The sequence below is a fragment of the Alligator sinensis genome, unplaced genomic scaffold, assembly GCF_000455745.1.
Source record: "Alligator sinensis unplaced genomic scaffold, ASM45574v1 scaffold258_2, whole genome shotgun sequence".
Lineage (NCBI taxonomy): Eukaryota > Metazoa > Chordata > Crocodylia > Alligatoridae > Alligator > Alligator sinensis.
The window spans coordinates 1,262,876-1,275,939 of NW_005842398.1; the positions used below are offsets into that span (position 1 = coordinate 1,262,876).

The window sequence follows — 13,064 nt, forward strand, 5'->3', positions numbered from 1 at the left end:
ATGAGGCACAAAAAAGAAGGCAGCTGGAGGGGATTGAGTTGAGCTATGACCAACTTGACTGATGCTGCATATACACATTCAAATAATCTGGGAAAATTCTCCCAGGTTTGTTCTTCTTGTAAAAAATCTTACCCAGAGTCACATGTATACATTCCAGTACCGTGGCCCTCAAGACTGGAGAGCTTGCAGACACTGGTGGGCGGTGCTATGCACATATCTCAGTATGCTCTTCAGGTTCCCTTAGTCCACACAGTAACAGAGGCAGTAGTGCATAGGGCAGCCCTGGTTGGCTAACCCAGACTGCCCATGGTCAGCCTGTGGTATGAGCATGTACAGACATTCGCTTTCCCAGGAGAAGCTCTTCTGGAAGTGATTTAACACTGGTTGTTTCCAGGTTATTTTTCTCCTGGAGAGGCCATTTTAACTCTGGGAAAAAAAGCTGGAACATCTATGCACTCGGGATTTCTCTTGGGACAGCAGCAAGTCTCCCAGAAGAACCTAAATGTCTATACAAGGCTGAGAAGCAGCCTGGAGACAGGTGCCTCACCAAAAGGCATGGGACAGTTATAAAGGGAGCTGGGAGGCTGCAACTTGGGCACTGTTCTTTTTTTCCTTGTATACTTTTCAGGGCAAGGAAACTTGGGATTGATTTGGGTTATAAGCTGCTGTATGCTGATAAGCCCCATGAACTGCTTTGGTGGTCGGGTTCACCTTGGGAGCTACTTTGGGCTAGTAAGCCACTGGACTGATTGGGGCATGGGTATTACCTGGGCTATCAAGCTGCTTGGACCCTGAGTTGCCCTTCTCTGTCCCTTTTCTAGTTCTACTATATCCTTTAGGAGGTAAGGGAACAGAAATGCACATAGTATTCAAGGTGTAGGATTATCATTGATTTATGATGACAGTTTCTGTTTTGTTTTCAGTTTCCTTTTTATAATTCCTAACATACTATTTGCCTTTTTGACTACTGCTGAACACAGCTGATATTTCAGAGAACTAGCCACAAGAATTCCAAGATCTTTTGCTCAATAACAGATAATATAGAGTCCATCATCATGTATGTTCATCTCAGTTTATTTTTCCCACATGCTTCATTTTGCCCTAATCAACATTGAACTTCATCTGCCATCTTGTTGTCTGTTCACTCAATTTTATGAGCTCCTCTGAAGTTTATGAATTCTTTGCTGTCAATTTTGCTTTTTACCACCATGAATAATTTTGTGTCATCCACAAACTTAGCCATCTCACTGTGAACCCATATTATTTATGATTATGTCAAACAGTACAGGTCATAGCACAGGTGCTTAGGGAATCCTCCCGCTTAACATCCCCCATTTTGAGAACTAACTGTTTATACCTACTCCTGTCTTTTAGTCAGTTATCAATCCATGAGTTTACCTTACCTCTAATGTTGTGACAGTCTAATTTCAGTAAGAGCCCTTGATGCAGAATTTTATAAAAAAAGAAACCTTTTTCATATATACTCTATCAACTTGAACATCCTCAGTCACATGCATATTGGCATCCTCAAAGAACTCTAGTAGACTGGAGATGCGTAAACTCCCTTTACAAGAGCCATGTTGACTGTTTCCTAGCAGGACCTGTCCATCCTATTTAGGATCCTGAAAATCCTATTTTTTATTATATTTTCTAATAGTTTACCAAAAACAGAGGTCAGGCTCACAGGTCTTAATTCCCTGGATCCCTTCTGGAGCCATTTGTAAAAATTGGCATGACATTGGCTACCCTCCAGTCTTCTAGTACAGAAGCTGTTTTGAGTGATAATTATTGTATTTACTTGAACTGAAGACAGGTTTTTTCCCCCCATTCAACATGAGGGGAAAAAACCTCTCATCTTAGAATTGAGTACAGGCCAGGGAAGCAGCTGCTGCAACTCCAGATGGAGCTGAAGTAGTGTATGTGGCAGGTAGTGGGTGTATAGGAGAGCATGGGCCAGGAAGGGGCACATGGTGTGGGCAGAGCGCAGGGGAATTGTAGGAGAAGGGATGCACTGAGAAAGGAGGTACAGGGAAAGGGGACACGTGGCAAGGGGTGCATGGTGTAGAGGGGAGTGCAGGGGAAAGGAGGGAACACAGGGAAAGGGCAGCAGGAGGATTGTTTGGGAAAGGATGTATGGAGCAAGGGGAGCACAGAAGGGGAGTGTGGTGCGGGGAGGAACACGGGAAGGGACTCATAGAGCAATGGGGGTGCGGGGGAAGGGCCATGTGGAGTACAGGGAAGGGAACACAGGAGAGCTGTATGGGGAGGGGGTGCACAGTGCAGGAGGGAGCACAAGGGAAAGGATGCATAGTTCTGGGAAGAGCATGGGAAAGGGATGTGCAAAGTGCGGGGAGTTCACAGATAGGTCATGGGGAAAGGGATGCCGAAGGTGTAGGGGAAGTGGGGTATGCAGTGAAAGGAGCACAGGGAAGGGGCACACAGTGCAAGGGGAGCACAGAGAAAGGGATGCAAAGAGCAGAGTGAGCATGGGGAAGGAGGCACGCAGAGGACCCAGGAGAGCTGTTGCAGCTCTGGTCCCAACTGGGACTGGAAGCTGAAGTCAGAGCTGCTGCTGCTACTTGGCCTAGCCAGGTGCTCCATGGCCCCAGTGGAAACAGAGCAAGTAAAGCTGCAGCTGTTAGGGGGAAGGGGCAGGCACAAGAAGGTTACAAGTGGTAGGAGGAGAAAGGCATGAGGAGGGATGGATGGCAGGGGGACAGGCATGAGGGGGCAAGTGGCAAGGGAGGGATAAGGGGCATATGGCAGACTACCTGCCCCCCAGCCGCTGCTTTCCCCTGCCACTACTTTGTTGATGGCAGTGGTGGGAGGAATGAATTTAAGAGGACCCTCCAATAACTAGATTCCAAACATGAAAAATTAAAACAAATTTATAATTTCCCATGTCCACTGTAATAATTGGAGGGTTGTCTTAAATGTAGGGTCATCTTAGATTTGAGTAAATACAGTTTATACTAAAGACGGCATTCTCCAATGCTGAGTTTGAACTCTTTCAGAACTCTTCAAGTGGGAATTTCTCTCTCTCAAAACTAATGTGGAAATACCAATCTTTCTGGATATCCATTGATATTACTGCAGCTAACTAGTAATCACAATACCAATATATTATGTTCAGTGGATTCTAGTCAGAACTTTCTTTATTAAAGAATCATGTACAGTATCTCACCTCACACGTGTCAAGCTATTATTCAAGATGATCATGTTCAGTGTTTTGACCTCACATAGTATGAAAAATCTGTCTTATCAAGGGTCCTCCAAACAAAAAAACTTTATTTCTTGTCATTTTGAGTCCACATCCACACTTACTTCAGCTTCTAAAACATTTTAATATGGCAAATAGAAGTCTAGAATGTTTTTAATTAATTATTATTTTAAATCAGGTAATTTGTGCCGCTGTACTGGATACAGACCAATAATAGAAAGCTGCAAGACTTTCTGCAAGGTGGGTAGAAATTATCTAGCTATTATCCCAGGTGAATTCCCAAACACTTCCCTTTTAGATATACTATAGATCTGCAGATATGAACAAAATCACATGTGCAAACTGTTGGTACTGAATGTGGGATCCTGTCAGAGGTAGTTCTCTTATTTTTTTTTCTCAGTGTTGTAATGGCGTTATTCTGTGACCCCATATGATGGCGTCTGGACTGGGTTCACATATTAACTCCCTTTTCAATCCCTTCAGTTTAAAGGACTACCATTAATTTAAACAACATTTCTGTCTGAAATATTTGGCCATGAGATTACTGTTTCTGAAAGAATTTGAGTAAATAATCTTTCTTCTTCTGATCCAGTTTGTTTTCTTTATTTTGACAACATTTTGAGTATAGTTCATTTTAAATAATGTATTAAATGAGATTGTGTGTAATATCACTACTTCAGGAATCAGTTTGTTGCCAAGTGAGCAGCAACAAAGGGAACAATTGCTTGGATGAAGAAAAGGTGACCTCATTTCCTGAGGAGGAAAATGAGGTAAGTATTTTTCATTTATATCTCATTTACATCTAACTCTACTATAAATCGTCTGAAAGGGAAAGAATGGTAATCTGTTTCATAGAAGATGGATCTGCATCTAAGACATTTAAATCCATTCAGCTCAGATTTTTGTCAGTAACATAAGCAGTGGAGACACATAGAGGGTGCACACGGGTGTGCACGTGCACCCCCTGTGAGCGCTGGTGCTCACCCCCTGACAGCAGCATTCCCCACTTAGGTGATGGGTGGTGGGGTAGGTGAGAGCATTGGAGCCCCCCCTGAGAGCGCTAGTTGGGGAGTGGAGGCACTAGGAGAAGCAATCCCTGCAGTCTCCCCCACAGCCAATCATGCTGACTGGGTGGGGGGTTCCCCCATGGCTGATCACACAGGCCCATAAGTGCCAATGGCATGCCCGGAAGTGCCAGTGGTGCATTGCTGGCACCTCCACATCGGTGTGATTGGCCACAGGGGGACCCCCCTATTGTATGCACAGGGCGTACAGTGTGAATTAAAAACAAGCAGGAATCTTATTGGGATGTGGCGCTTGTCGGGAGTGCCACATTTATTGAAAACATAAAACAAAATGAAAGAACAACAGAAGGTGGTGTTTCCTATTTCATACACTCACACATACATACTCATATACTCATACATACATACCCATTTATTCGCATACATATAGACAGTCCTGCACATATCAAGATATTACCAGTCCTTAAGATGCTCGGGTTAGCTTGGTAGCCAGCCAAGTTAACCACGAGGTTGAAGCCAGGTCTTTGCTGGATGCTTTTTTCTGATGCTGCTTCTTGTTTGCAGGGCAGACCCAAAGCTTCTTTGTTCTTGTCCATCTTTATAGTAATTGTTCCCCATACAAGTCTATGGGTCTTACTGTGTCATGTCCCCTTGATGACAAAATGATCCTCCTCTTCAGTTACGATGTTATGATTGACAAACTCTTCAGCTTTGTGGTCTGCAATTTCTTCCATGTGTTGTCTGCAATTTATTCAGCCATTAAAACAAAACCTGATCTTATATTTTGCAATCTTTAACTGCTGATCTTTGGACATTGCTATAACCTTTGGCTGTTAAATCACAGAAAGCTATTTCTAACCTTCTAGTCTGAGTTGCAAGACAGACTGTCTCAACGTATTTCCACACACACACTGTTTATTTTTTCATTACTTCTTTTCAAACATCCCAGACATAGTACAGGCCTTGTATACATACTACTTCTCTTGTACTATGTTTAACGTACAAAATCACAAAGCAAATTGACTGTTACACTTATGCTAAGCAATGTAAAAATCAAAATGGAGTCTCAACTAAGGCTAAGTTACACAGTTATTTGAGCAAACTAAAATGAATATTGGTTATAAAATAACTAGCCAATTGCCTGTCAAAAATGATGGGGGTGGGGACTGGGTGGGGATGGAGCCCGGGTCCCCCCCACCCATCCGAGTCCACTCCCCCTTCCCTCCTGCTGCTTGGGGTCCAAGCCTGCTCCGCCCCTCCCCGTTGCAGTGGTGGGTGGAAGGGAGGAGCAGGCCCAGAGCCAATGTGGCAGAGGACCAGGGCCAAGGGTGGGGAGAAGCTGACCTACCATGGCAGAGGGATGGGGTGGGGAGCAGTGGGCCCAGGCCAAAACAGCAGCAGCGGGGGACGAAAGAAGTGGGCTCAGGGCTGACACAGGGGGATGGGGGGAGGAGTGGGCCCTGACCCGACGGAGGGAGGAGGCTCGCTCCTCCCCTCCCCCCACAGCTGCCGTGTTGGGCTGGACAGGAGGAGCAGGCTTGGGGCCGACGCAGGTGAGGGGGGTGGGGGAGGAGTGGGCCCGGGCCCAAAGCGAAGAGGGGGCCCGCTCCGTCCCTCCTCCAGCTGCTGCTGTGGTCAGATCCGGCCAGGTCTGCTGGCATGCCCCCCACTGCGGTGGGCTGGCTTTTCCCCCTCGTGGGCCCACTCCCCCCAACCCCACATTGGGCCCAGGCCTGCTCTCCTCCCCCCTGCATTGCCTGCAGGTACGCTCTTTTGTTTCTGCCTTCAGGGAGCAAGGTGGGCCTCTCCCCCCACCATCATGGTGGTGAGCTGCCTTCTGTCAGAACATTTCTTCGCGCTGTGATTGGCTGTTTGTCAGCCAGTCACAGCGCGAACACAGCATTACAGGCAGACAGCCAGCCAGATGAATTTAGGCTTTTATAATATTAGAATAATTAACAAAGCAATAAAGCAGGGGTCAGCAACCCCTAGCACACGTGCCGAAAATGGAATACAATGCCATTTTGCTCGGCACACCACTGCCAGCTCGGACTCTAAGCAGCTGCTGCCAGCCATGGAGCCCAGGCTGCTCCCAGCAGGCAGCTGGGAGGCTGCAAGCCCTGCTGCAAGCTCCGTGGGCTGGCTGCAGCCAGGAGGCTGCAAACAGCTGCTCCAGGCTCCGGCATGTCGGCACTCCAGCACCTTCCAAGGTAGACATTGTGGGGTTTTTGGCACTCCAGCCAAAAAACGTTGCCTACTCCTGCAATAAAGGATATTATAAAGGCAAAGTCAAGAGTATATAAAGACAAATTAACTTTAGCCCAACACCCCTACCCCGGTCGACGCAATCAGCTGTGGGGGAACGCCCCCTGGTTGCTGACTGGCCGCTGTGGGGGCTAATGGCCCCCTGGCTCGGGAGGCCCATGAACATAAAGAAATGTGTATCTTCATGGCTATATCACGCTACATCTCTCTGTGATAAGAGATTATCAATTAGCTCTTTTTAGAAATTAAATCTTTTGTTGCACCCACATGATACAGTTCAGCTGTTTATGCAGTGTCTGTCCTGCATATGAATTGCCTGGTCAACCTGAATTACCTGTCAAGAGCCACGCTATCTGTTGTAGGCTACAGTTTTTCAGGAAGACAAAAAAGAGGTTATATTAACTCCCTTGATCAGGGTCTACTGGTTGTTCAGTTTTGCATTTTGATGTATCCTCAGATGCTCTTGAATAATCATGTACCAACAATGGCCAAGAATGTTTTTTATTTATTCCCCAAAAACAGATGCAGATCTCACTACAGTTTTCCAGATATTAACCACTTCCAAGCTGCCTAGCCGTAAAAGGCTCTAAATGAGGTCATACTTGTAGATCAGTGAGAGTGAAGTTACATGTTACATTTACACCATTTAAAACATGAGTGTCTGCACATTAAAGCTTGTTAACTCATGCTAAGTGCTACATAAGCATCCCAAAATTACACCACTTCACATGAAACTTAACTCTGGGCTATACTAGCTAGCTCTTGTTGGGTGACTTCAGGCTGCTCCATGGAGATAAAATGAGCAATTTGCAAATCTCCAGCGTTTTTGGAAAGGCAGGATTGAGTTTTTTCCATGTGTATTCATTTTCTTTCTTTCTTTGAATGTTTTATAATGCAATGTAATATTTTATTATGAGTATTTTTATTTTGGTCCATGGCAGTGTTTATTTACTCCTATTGCTTTTTAAAATATTTGGTTAACACTATAAGCACAGTATTTTTTTTAACATGAGGTCTTCCAACTATTGACTCACAATTTATTCATGTGCATAAACATTTGCAGACTTAAAGCCTGAGAGAACAGTATGAATATTTGATTGATTTAATTTGCTTGCATATTTCCAGACACTTGCTATATTCTGGGTTTGTGACTTTTATTTTAGCCTTCCCTGAGTTTCATAATGAAATTTTTGCATCAATGAAACAATTGTGCTCCTCTTTAGTGGAATTCTAGTATAATATTGTCATGAACAAGGCCCCTGTTTAATCTTTTGGTTGCTATGGAATCGATTAGCACATAAACTACAGTAAAAAAATGCCTAGCAATGATTATGTATTATCAGAACTATTTTTTTAATTGTAAGGGAACCATTATACTCAACAAGATCCTCAAGTTCTGCATTGTTTTTCTTCTTCCAACAACAAAGCAGTTTTGCAGTTTAAGGCTGAAAATGAAACACTGAAGTATTTGGGATTTTTTTCTTTTTCTTAAGATTTGCACAGAACTGTCTACCACAGATGACTTGTGGCTCCTGGATGCAACTCAGGATCTTATATTTCCACCTGAATTAATAGTAAGAATCTACTCCTAGCTTAGCTTGCGGATATTATGAATAATATGCTAAGTACATCTCATTTGTTATGTCATATATTTATTGGAGATATATGCAGTATCTTGAATGGTTTTAGTATCTTTTAGCAAAAATCCAGATATGCAGTCTATTGGGGTATGTAGGGGTTTCATTCTGCAGCTCAACCCAGGCAGATAAACCTATACAGAAGTCTTTTGGTTTTAATGGGCTTTGCCCAGGTTCAGCTTTCTTCCTCCACAGGTCTTATTAAAGGATCAGGGCTGAACTGAGTCTTACAAGTATCTTTTTTTCTAAAAAATAAAATATGGAGTACAGATTTTAGAAGCCCATACCAAGATATGTATGTATACACAATGTCATACAAATGTGAATGACACAACTACACTTCTGCATTAATAGGGCAACCGTTAAATTATATTTTAACACTATGCTAGGAAAATTAGGTTTTTGTAAATACACTTGAGGCAAGATCCTATTTCTACATTGTTCAAGTCCCTAAAAAAGTGATGATGCACCTGCATATTAGCCTTAAGGCCAACTCACAAAAACAGTAATAAAGAGGAGGACTTATTTGCTTTTTGCATTAATTGTTTTTCAGGCACTCAAGCAAAGTGGAATAGGATGGTATTTAACCCCTAAATACCACTTAGGCACCTAATAGAATAGAAATAGGAATAGAATCTTGTTCTTATGAGCCAAGTTCTACAAACATACTCATATTTTATAGTGTTTGCTCATGTGAATATTAGTGGCACTACATGAATGAATAAATATTATCAATAATGTTAGGACAATCTGACCCCAAAATAATGAAATGCCAGTGCTCTGTGCTAGCTGAGTAATATCCTCAGAGTCCCTATCCTGTCATTGATGTATTTACATGACTAATCCAATTATCTATAATACAATTATTCAGATGACTAATTACTACTCACATCACTTAATGTTTGGAGGTTTGGACTATGTTCACACTTGTACTAGATAGTAGTGACACTGTCACTGGGTCAATACACTTTAACTTTGTTCTATTCCCTATTTATTTCTGGATGTTTGTTTGTGAAAAGTTTTGCTTCAGTTAATTTTCTCTCCAGCATTATTTTTCATTTTCTTCAGCTACTTTAGTGTTTTTTTAGCACTTATATGAATAATTTGTTTCATCTACAGAGAATGGCTGAAGATCTGCAAAAATCTACTCTGGTTTTCCGTGGTGAGAGAATTACATGGATTTCCCCTATTAGTTTAATGGAACTTCTGGAACTGAAAGACAAGTATCCCAAAGCACCTCTAGCAGTAGGGAATACTGGTGTAGGTAGGTAAACCCAGAGCACTTCTTATTGTTGGAAATATCAGAGCTGGCAAGGTAGAATCAAACAATGAATACAGAAAAATCTGCCAGAAAAAAATTAGACTCATATCTGTTTTCTGAATTTATTTCTAGGATAATTAATTCCATGTTATGATGGCATGTGGGGTTGGTTTACAGTCAGATCTAGCCTGTGGGGCCAGTCTGGTGTACCTTATTGCACCTGAAGATCAACCCCACAGCCTTGATCCAGCCTGTAGACCAGCCCTGTGGCACTCACCTGCTCTATAGGACAGGGGTATCACACACAAGGCCCATGGGCCAAATCTGGCACATGGAATCATTCCAGCCAGCCTGCCAATAGTTCAGCAGCTACTGGAATTTGGGGAGCATGGCCAGTGAGCATAGCCTGCCAAAGAATTTGAGGTCTCTACAACCCAGTGGACATGGCCATCAGGAGCAGAGGTGTGAGCAAGGACTATACATATACAGCTCTCCCTGGCCTTAGTGTCACCCACTCCCCAGTGCACACTGCCACCTGATCCCTGACCTGCACTCTTTCGCACCCCTGGACCCACACTGCTGCCCAATCCCCAACCCACACTACCTCCCACTTCCCAACTGTGCCACTTCCAACCCCCTGATCCACACTGCCTGATCACCAACCCATGCCACCACCTGAATGTGGACCTGTGCTGCTTGCTGCAGGCTGAGACCCATAGCTGCTGCTGTCTCTGTGGATCTGGCCTGGGAGGAGCCCCCACAGTCTGAATCTGGCCTGGCAGGAGCATCCATGGTTTGGATATGGCCAGAGGCCCTGGTGGGAAGGGGAGTTTGACACCCTTGACTTAAAGGATTATTAAAGCATTTTCTTCAGCTTCTTTGTATTCATGCTCCTCACCTGGGTAAATAAAGACTGTTTAGTAATAATTGAAAAGGTTAAATATGTAATTTGGGATATATATCTCTTTATTATTGGCTTGCATTTGCCTTTTTTGCTCATGGCAAAAAAGTCTCCTAGAGTCTTTTTGAGTTCGGTAAGGTTACTTGTAGAATGGGGTACATTTGTGCCATTAAAATCAGTGGCACAAACTGGCCCTGTGTTGTTAAAAGCTGTGGTAGGATTTAGACATTTTTAGGAACTTCAATGAAGCATTTTGTCATAATGACAGTTCTGAAAATGTTGGTGCCATCTCCATCTCTTTATCTAAACCTTGGAATACTTTTTCCTGTTTAGGACTTGACATGAAACTTAAAGGGACTTTTCATCCAGTTATCATTTCTCCTACAAGAGTATTAGAGTTAAGCATTATGAGTTACAAGAAAGATGGTAAGTTGCTGATTTTCTTAGTCTGTATGTTAAATTATAAGCCCTAACCCTTTAACTGAAATGATGTATTAGGTGCGTACATATGGAAAATTGATCAGCTGCATTAGGCATAGTACAGACATAACATTTGAAGTATTTCATACAACTTTGAACATCTGTTTTATAAATTATAGACATTATTTTATGTGGCCAAATTCAAATGGATGCAATTTGATTGACCTTAGAGGAATTGCATCCACTTATATGAGATCTGACATTGCATCTGAGCCAAATCTTGCTCTGCTTTACAATATGTGACTTTGCTTTTATATAGTATAACTTGCAGTGTAATTTGTACTTTTGTCTCTGAGCTGCAATGAAGTGTGACCAAAAAAATCTAGTATAGCTTACAACAGCACCCATTCTTCTTCAGATATATTTCTGTTTCAGGACTGACAGTAGGAGCTACCTGCAGCCTGGCTGTAGTGAAAGACATCTTGACCAATGCAGTCTTGGAACTCCCTAGGGAGAAGACAAAAATCTTTTGTGCTCTCTTGCAGCAGTTAAAATCTCTGGGAGGACCACAAATCAGAAACATTGCAGTATGTTACCTGTTTGAATAACAAATTCATGTGCATCAGAGCCGTAAACTGAATTGCAGATATCTAGGAAGCTAATTGAGAAATGTTAACATAAAAAGTTCTAAACATTAATGTGTAATGGATAAAGAAGATATAATCCAAGTAACACTAGCCTGACAGAAGGAAAAAAAATAATTTTCTTCACCAAAGTAACGAATTGGGTGGATGAAGGGAATGCACTGAATATAGTGTTCTTGGTTTTCAGCAAGGCTTTTAAGTCCCACACAACCTTCTCATAAATAAATTAGAGAAACATGGGCTAGACAAAACTGCTACAAGACAGATGGACAAATGGCACAATAGCTACAAGCAAGGATAATTATAAATGTATCCATGTTAGAATAGATGGAGGTTTCAAGTGGAGTTACACAGGGGTCTGTCCTGGGTCCAGTTCTGTTCAACATGATTATTACTGATTTGGATGCTGAAACAGAGCAAATTTACAAATAGTGACAAAAATGAGATGTATTGTTAACATGCTGGAGGCTAGGAGTATAATTCAGAAAGATCTGGACAAGAGTAAAACGATAGCATGAAGATCAGTATTGACAAATGTGAATTGCTGTACCTAGGGAAGAACAATCAGAAGCACAAATACAAAATGGATCACAGGATTGCAAAGAAAGAGCCTGGAGTCTTGGTGGATCACAGGCAACATGAGTCAGAAATATTATGCAACTGCAAAAGTAGTGCATGTGATTTTGGGTTATATCAGTAGGAGTATTAGGTGTAAAACACGAGGTGATCATGCCACTACTTGGCATTGGTTATGCTTCATCCACAATACTGTGCGCTGTTCTGGCTTCCACATTTTAAAAAGGACATGGAGAATTTAGAGAGGATCCACAGGCAGACAGCATCAATTATAAAGAGCTTGGAAGGCAAGTCATATAAGTAGAAGTCTAGAGAAATAAGCAAGTTTACCTTGCAGAAAAGATAATGCAGAGGGAACATGATAGCAGTCTTCAAATACCTGAAGGGCTATCTTAAAGAAGATAAGTTCACCTTTTCTCCCATGTCTAACAATGGGTTGAAATTGTAAAGCAGCTAGTATTCACTTTGGATTCAGATTCAGACGATTCGGGGGACAGTGATTCAATTTGGTGATTCAAATCACTGTCCTGAATTGATTCTGCTGAATCTGATTTGGAGATTAAGCCGCTGCCAAATCAGCTGAATCTCCGAATCGGACAGGCCCCATCCCCTGCCCACTTTCCCAGCCCCATCAATGGCTGCCCCGCCCAGCCCCAGCCCCTGGCTCTTTAAAAAAAAAAAAGCCCCAAACTCACCAGCTCCTGCCAGATGTGAGGGCCATCCCTACTACCCCTCTCTGCCCTGTGCTGCATGGGGGCTCTGCCACAAGCCCCCTGAAGCCCCAAGGCCACTGCAGCAGATGGTGAGTGGGGGCTTTTTTTTTAAAGAACCAGGATCTGGGTCTGGGTGGGCAGCCATGGAGAGGCTGGGAGAGCAGGAGCAGGGTGGGGGCTCATGGCAGAGCCCCCCACACAGTGTAGGGCAGTGGGGGGGCAACAGGGATCGCCCCCTCGGCCTGGCAGCAGCTGATGAGTGGGGGCTTTTTTTTTTTTTTAAAAGAGCCAGGAGTTGGGGCAGGGCAGCCATGGGGTGGGAAGGGGGCTGGGGGAGCAGGCAGATGTCAGCAGCGCTCAGGGGGGGCTGGGGGAGCAGGCAGGGGATGGGGCCTCGTGGGG

The 13,064-nt window shown here is 43.4% G+C and overlaps 1 protein-coding gene across 1 annotated transcript in view; it reads left to right on the forward strand.

The window, feature by feature from the left end:
• LOC102377274 (aldehyde oxidase-like) overlaps positions 1-13,064 on the forward strand; it is a 73,031-nt gene that overhangs the window by 11,646 nt on the left and 48,321 nt on the right. The window contains exons 6-11 of the mRNA XM_014522792.1: positions 3,399-3,460; positions 3,901-3,994; positions 8,014-8,084; positions 9,267-9,411; positions 10,643-10,735; positions 11,165-11,316. Of these exons, the coding sequence (XP_014378278.1) occupies positions 3,399-3,460; positions 3,901-3,994; positions 8,014-8,084; positions 9,267-9,411; positions 10,643-10,735; positions 11,165-11,316 (617 nt within the window). The remainder of the gene's footprint in view (positions 1-3,398; positions 3,461-3,900; positions 3,995-8,013; positions 8,085-9,266; positions 9,412-10,642; positions 10,736-11,164; positions 11,317-13,064) is intronic.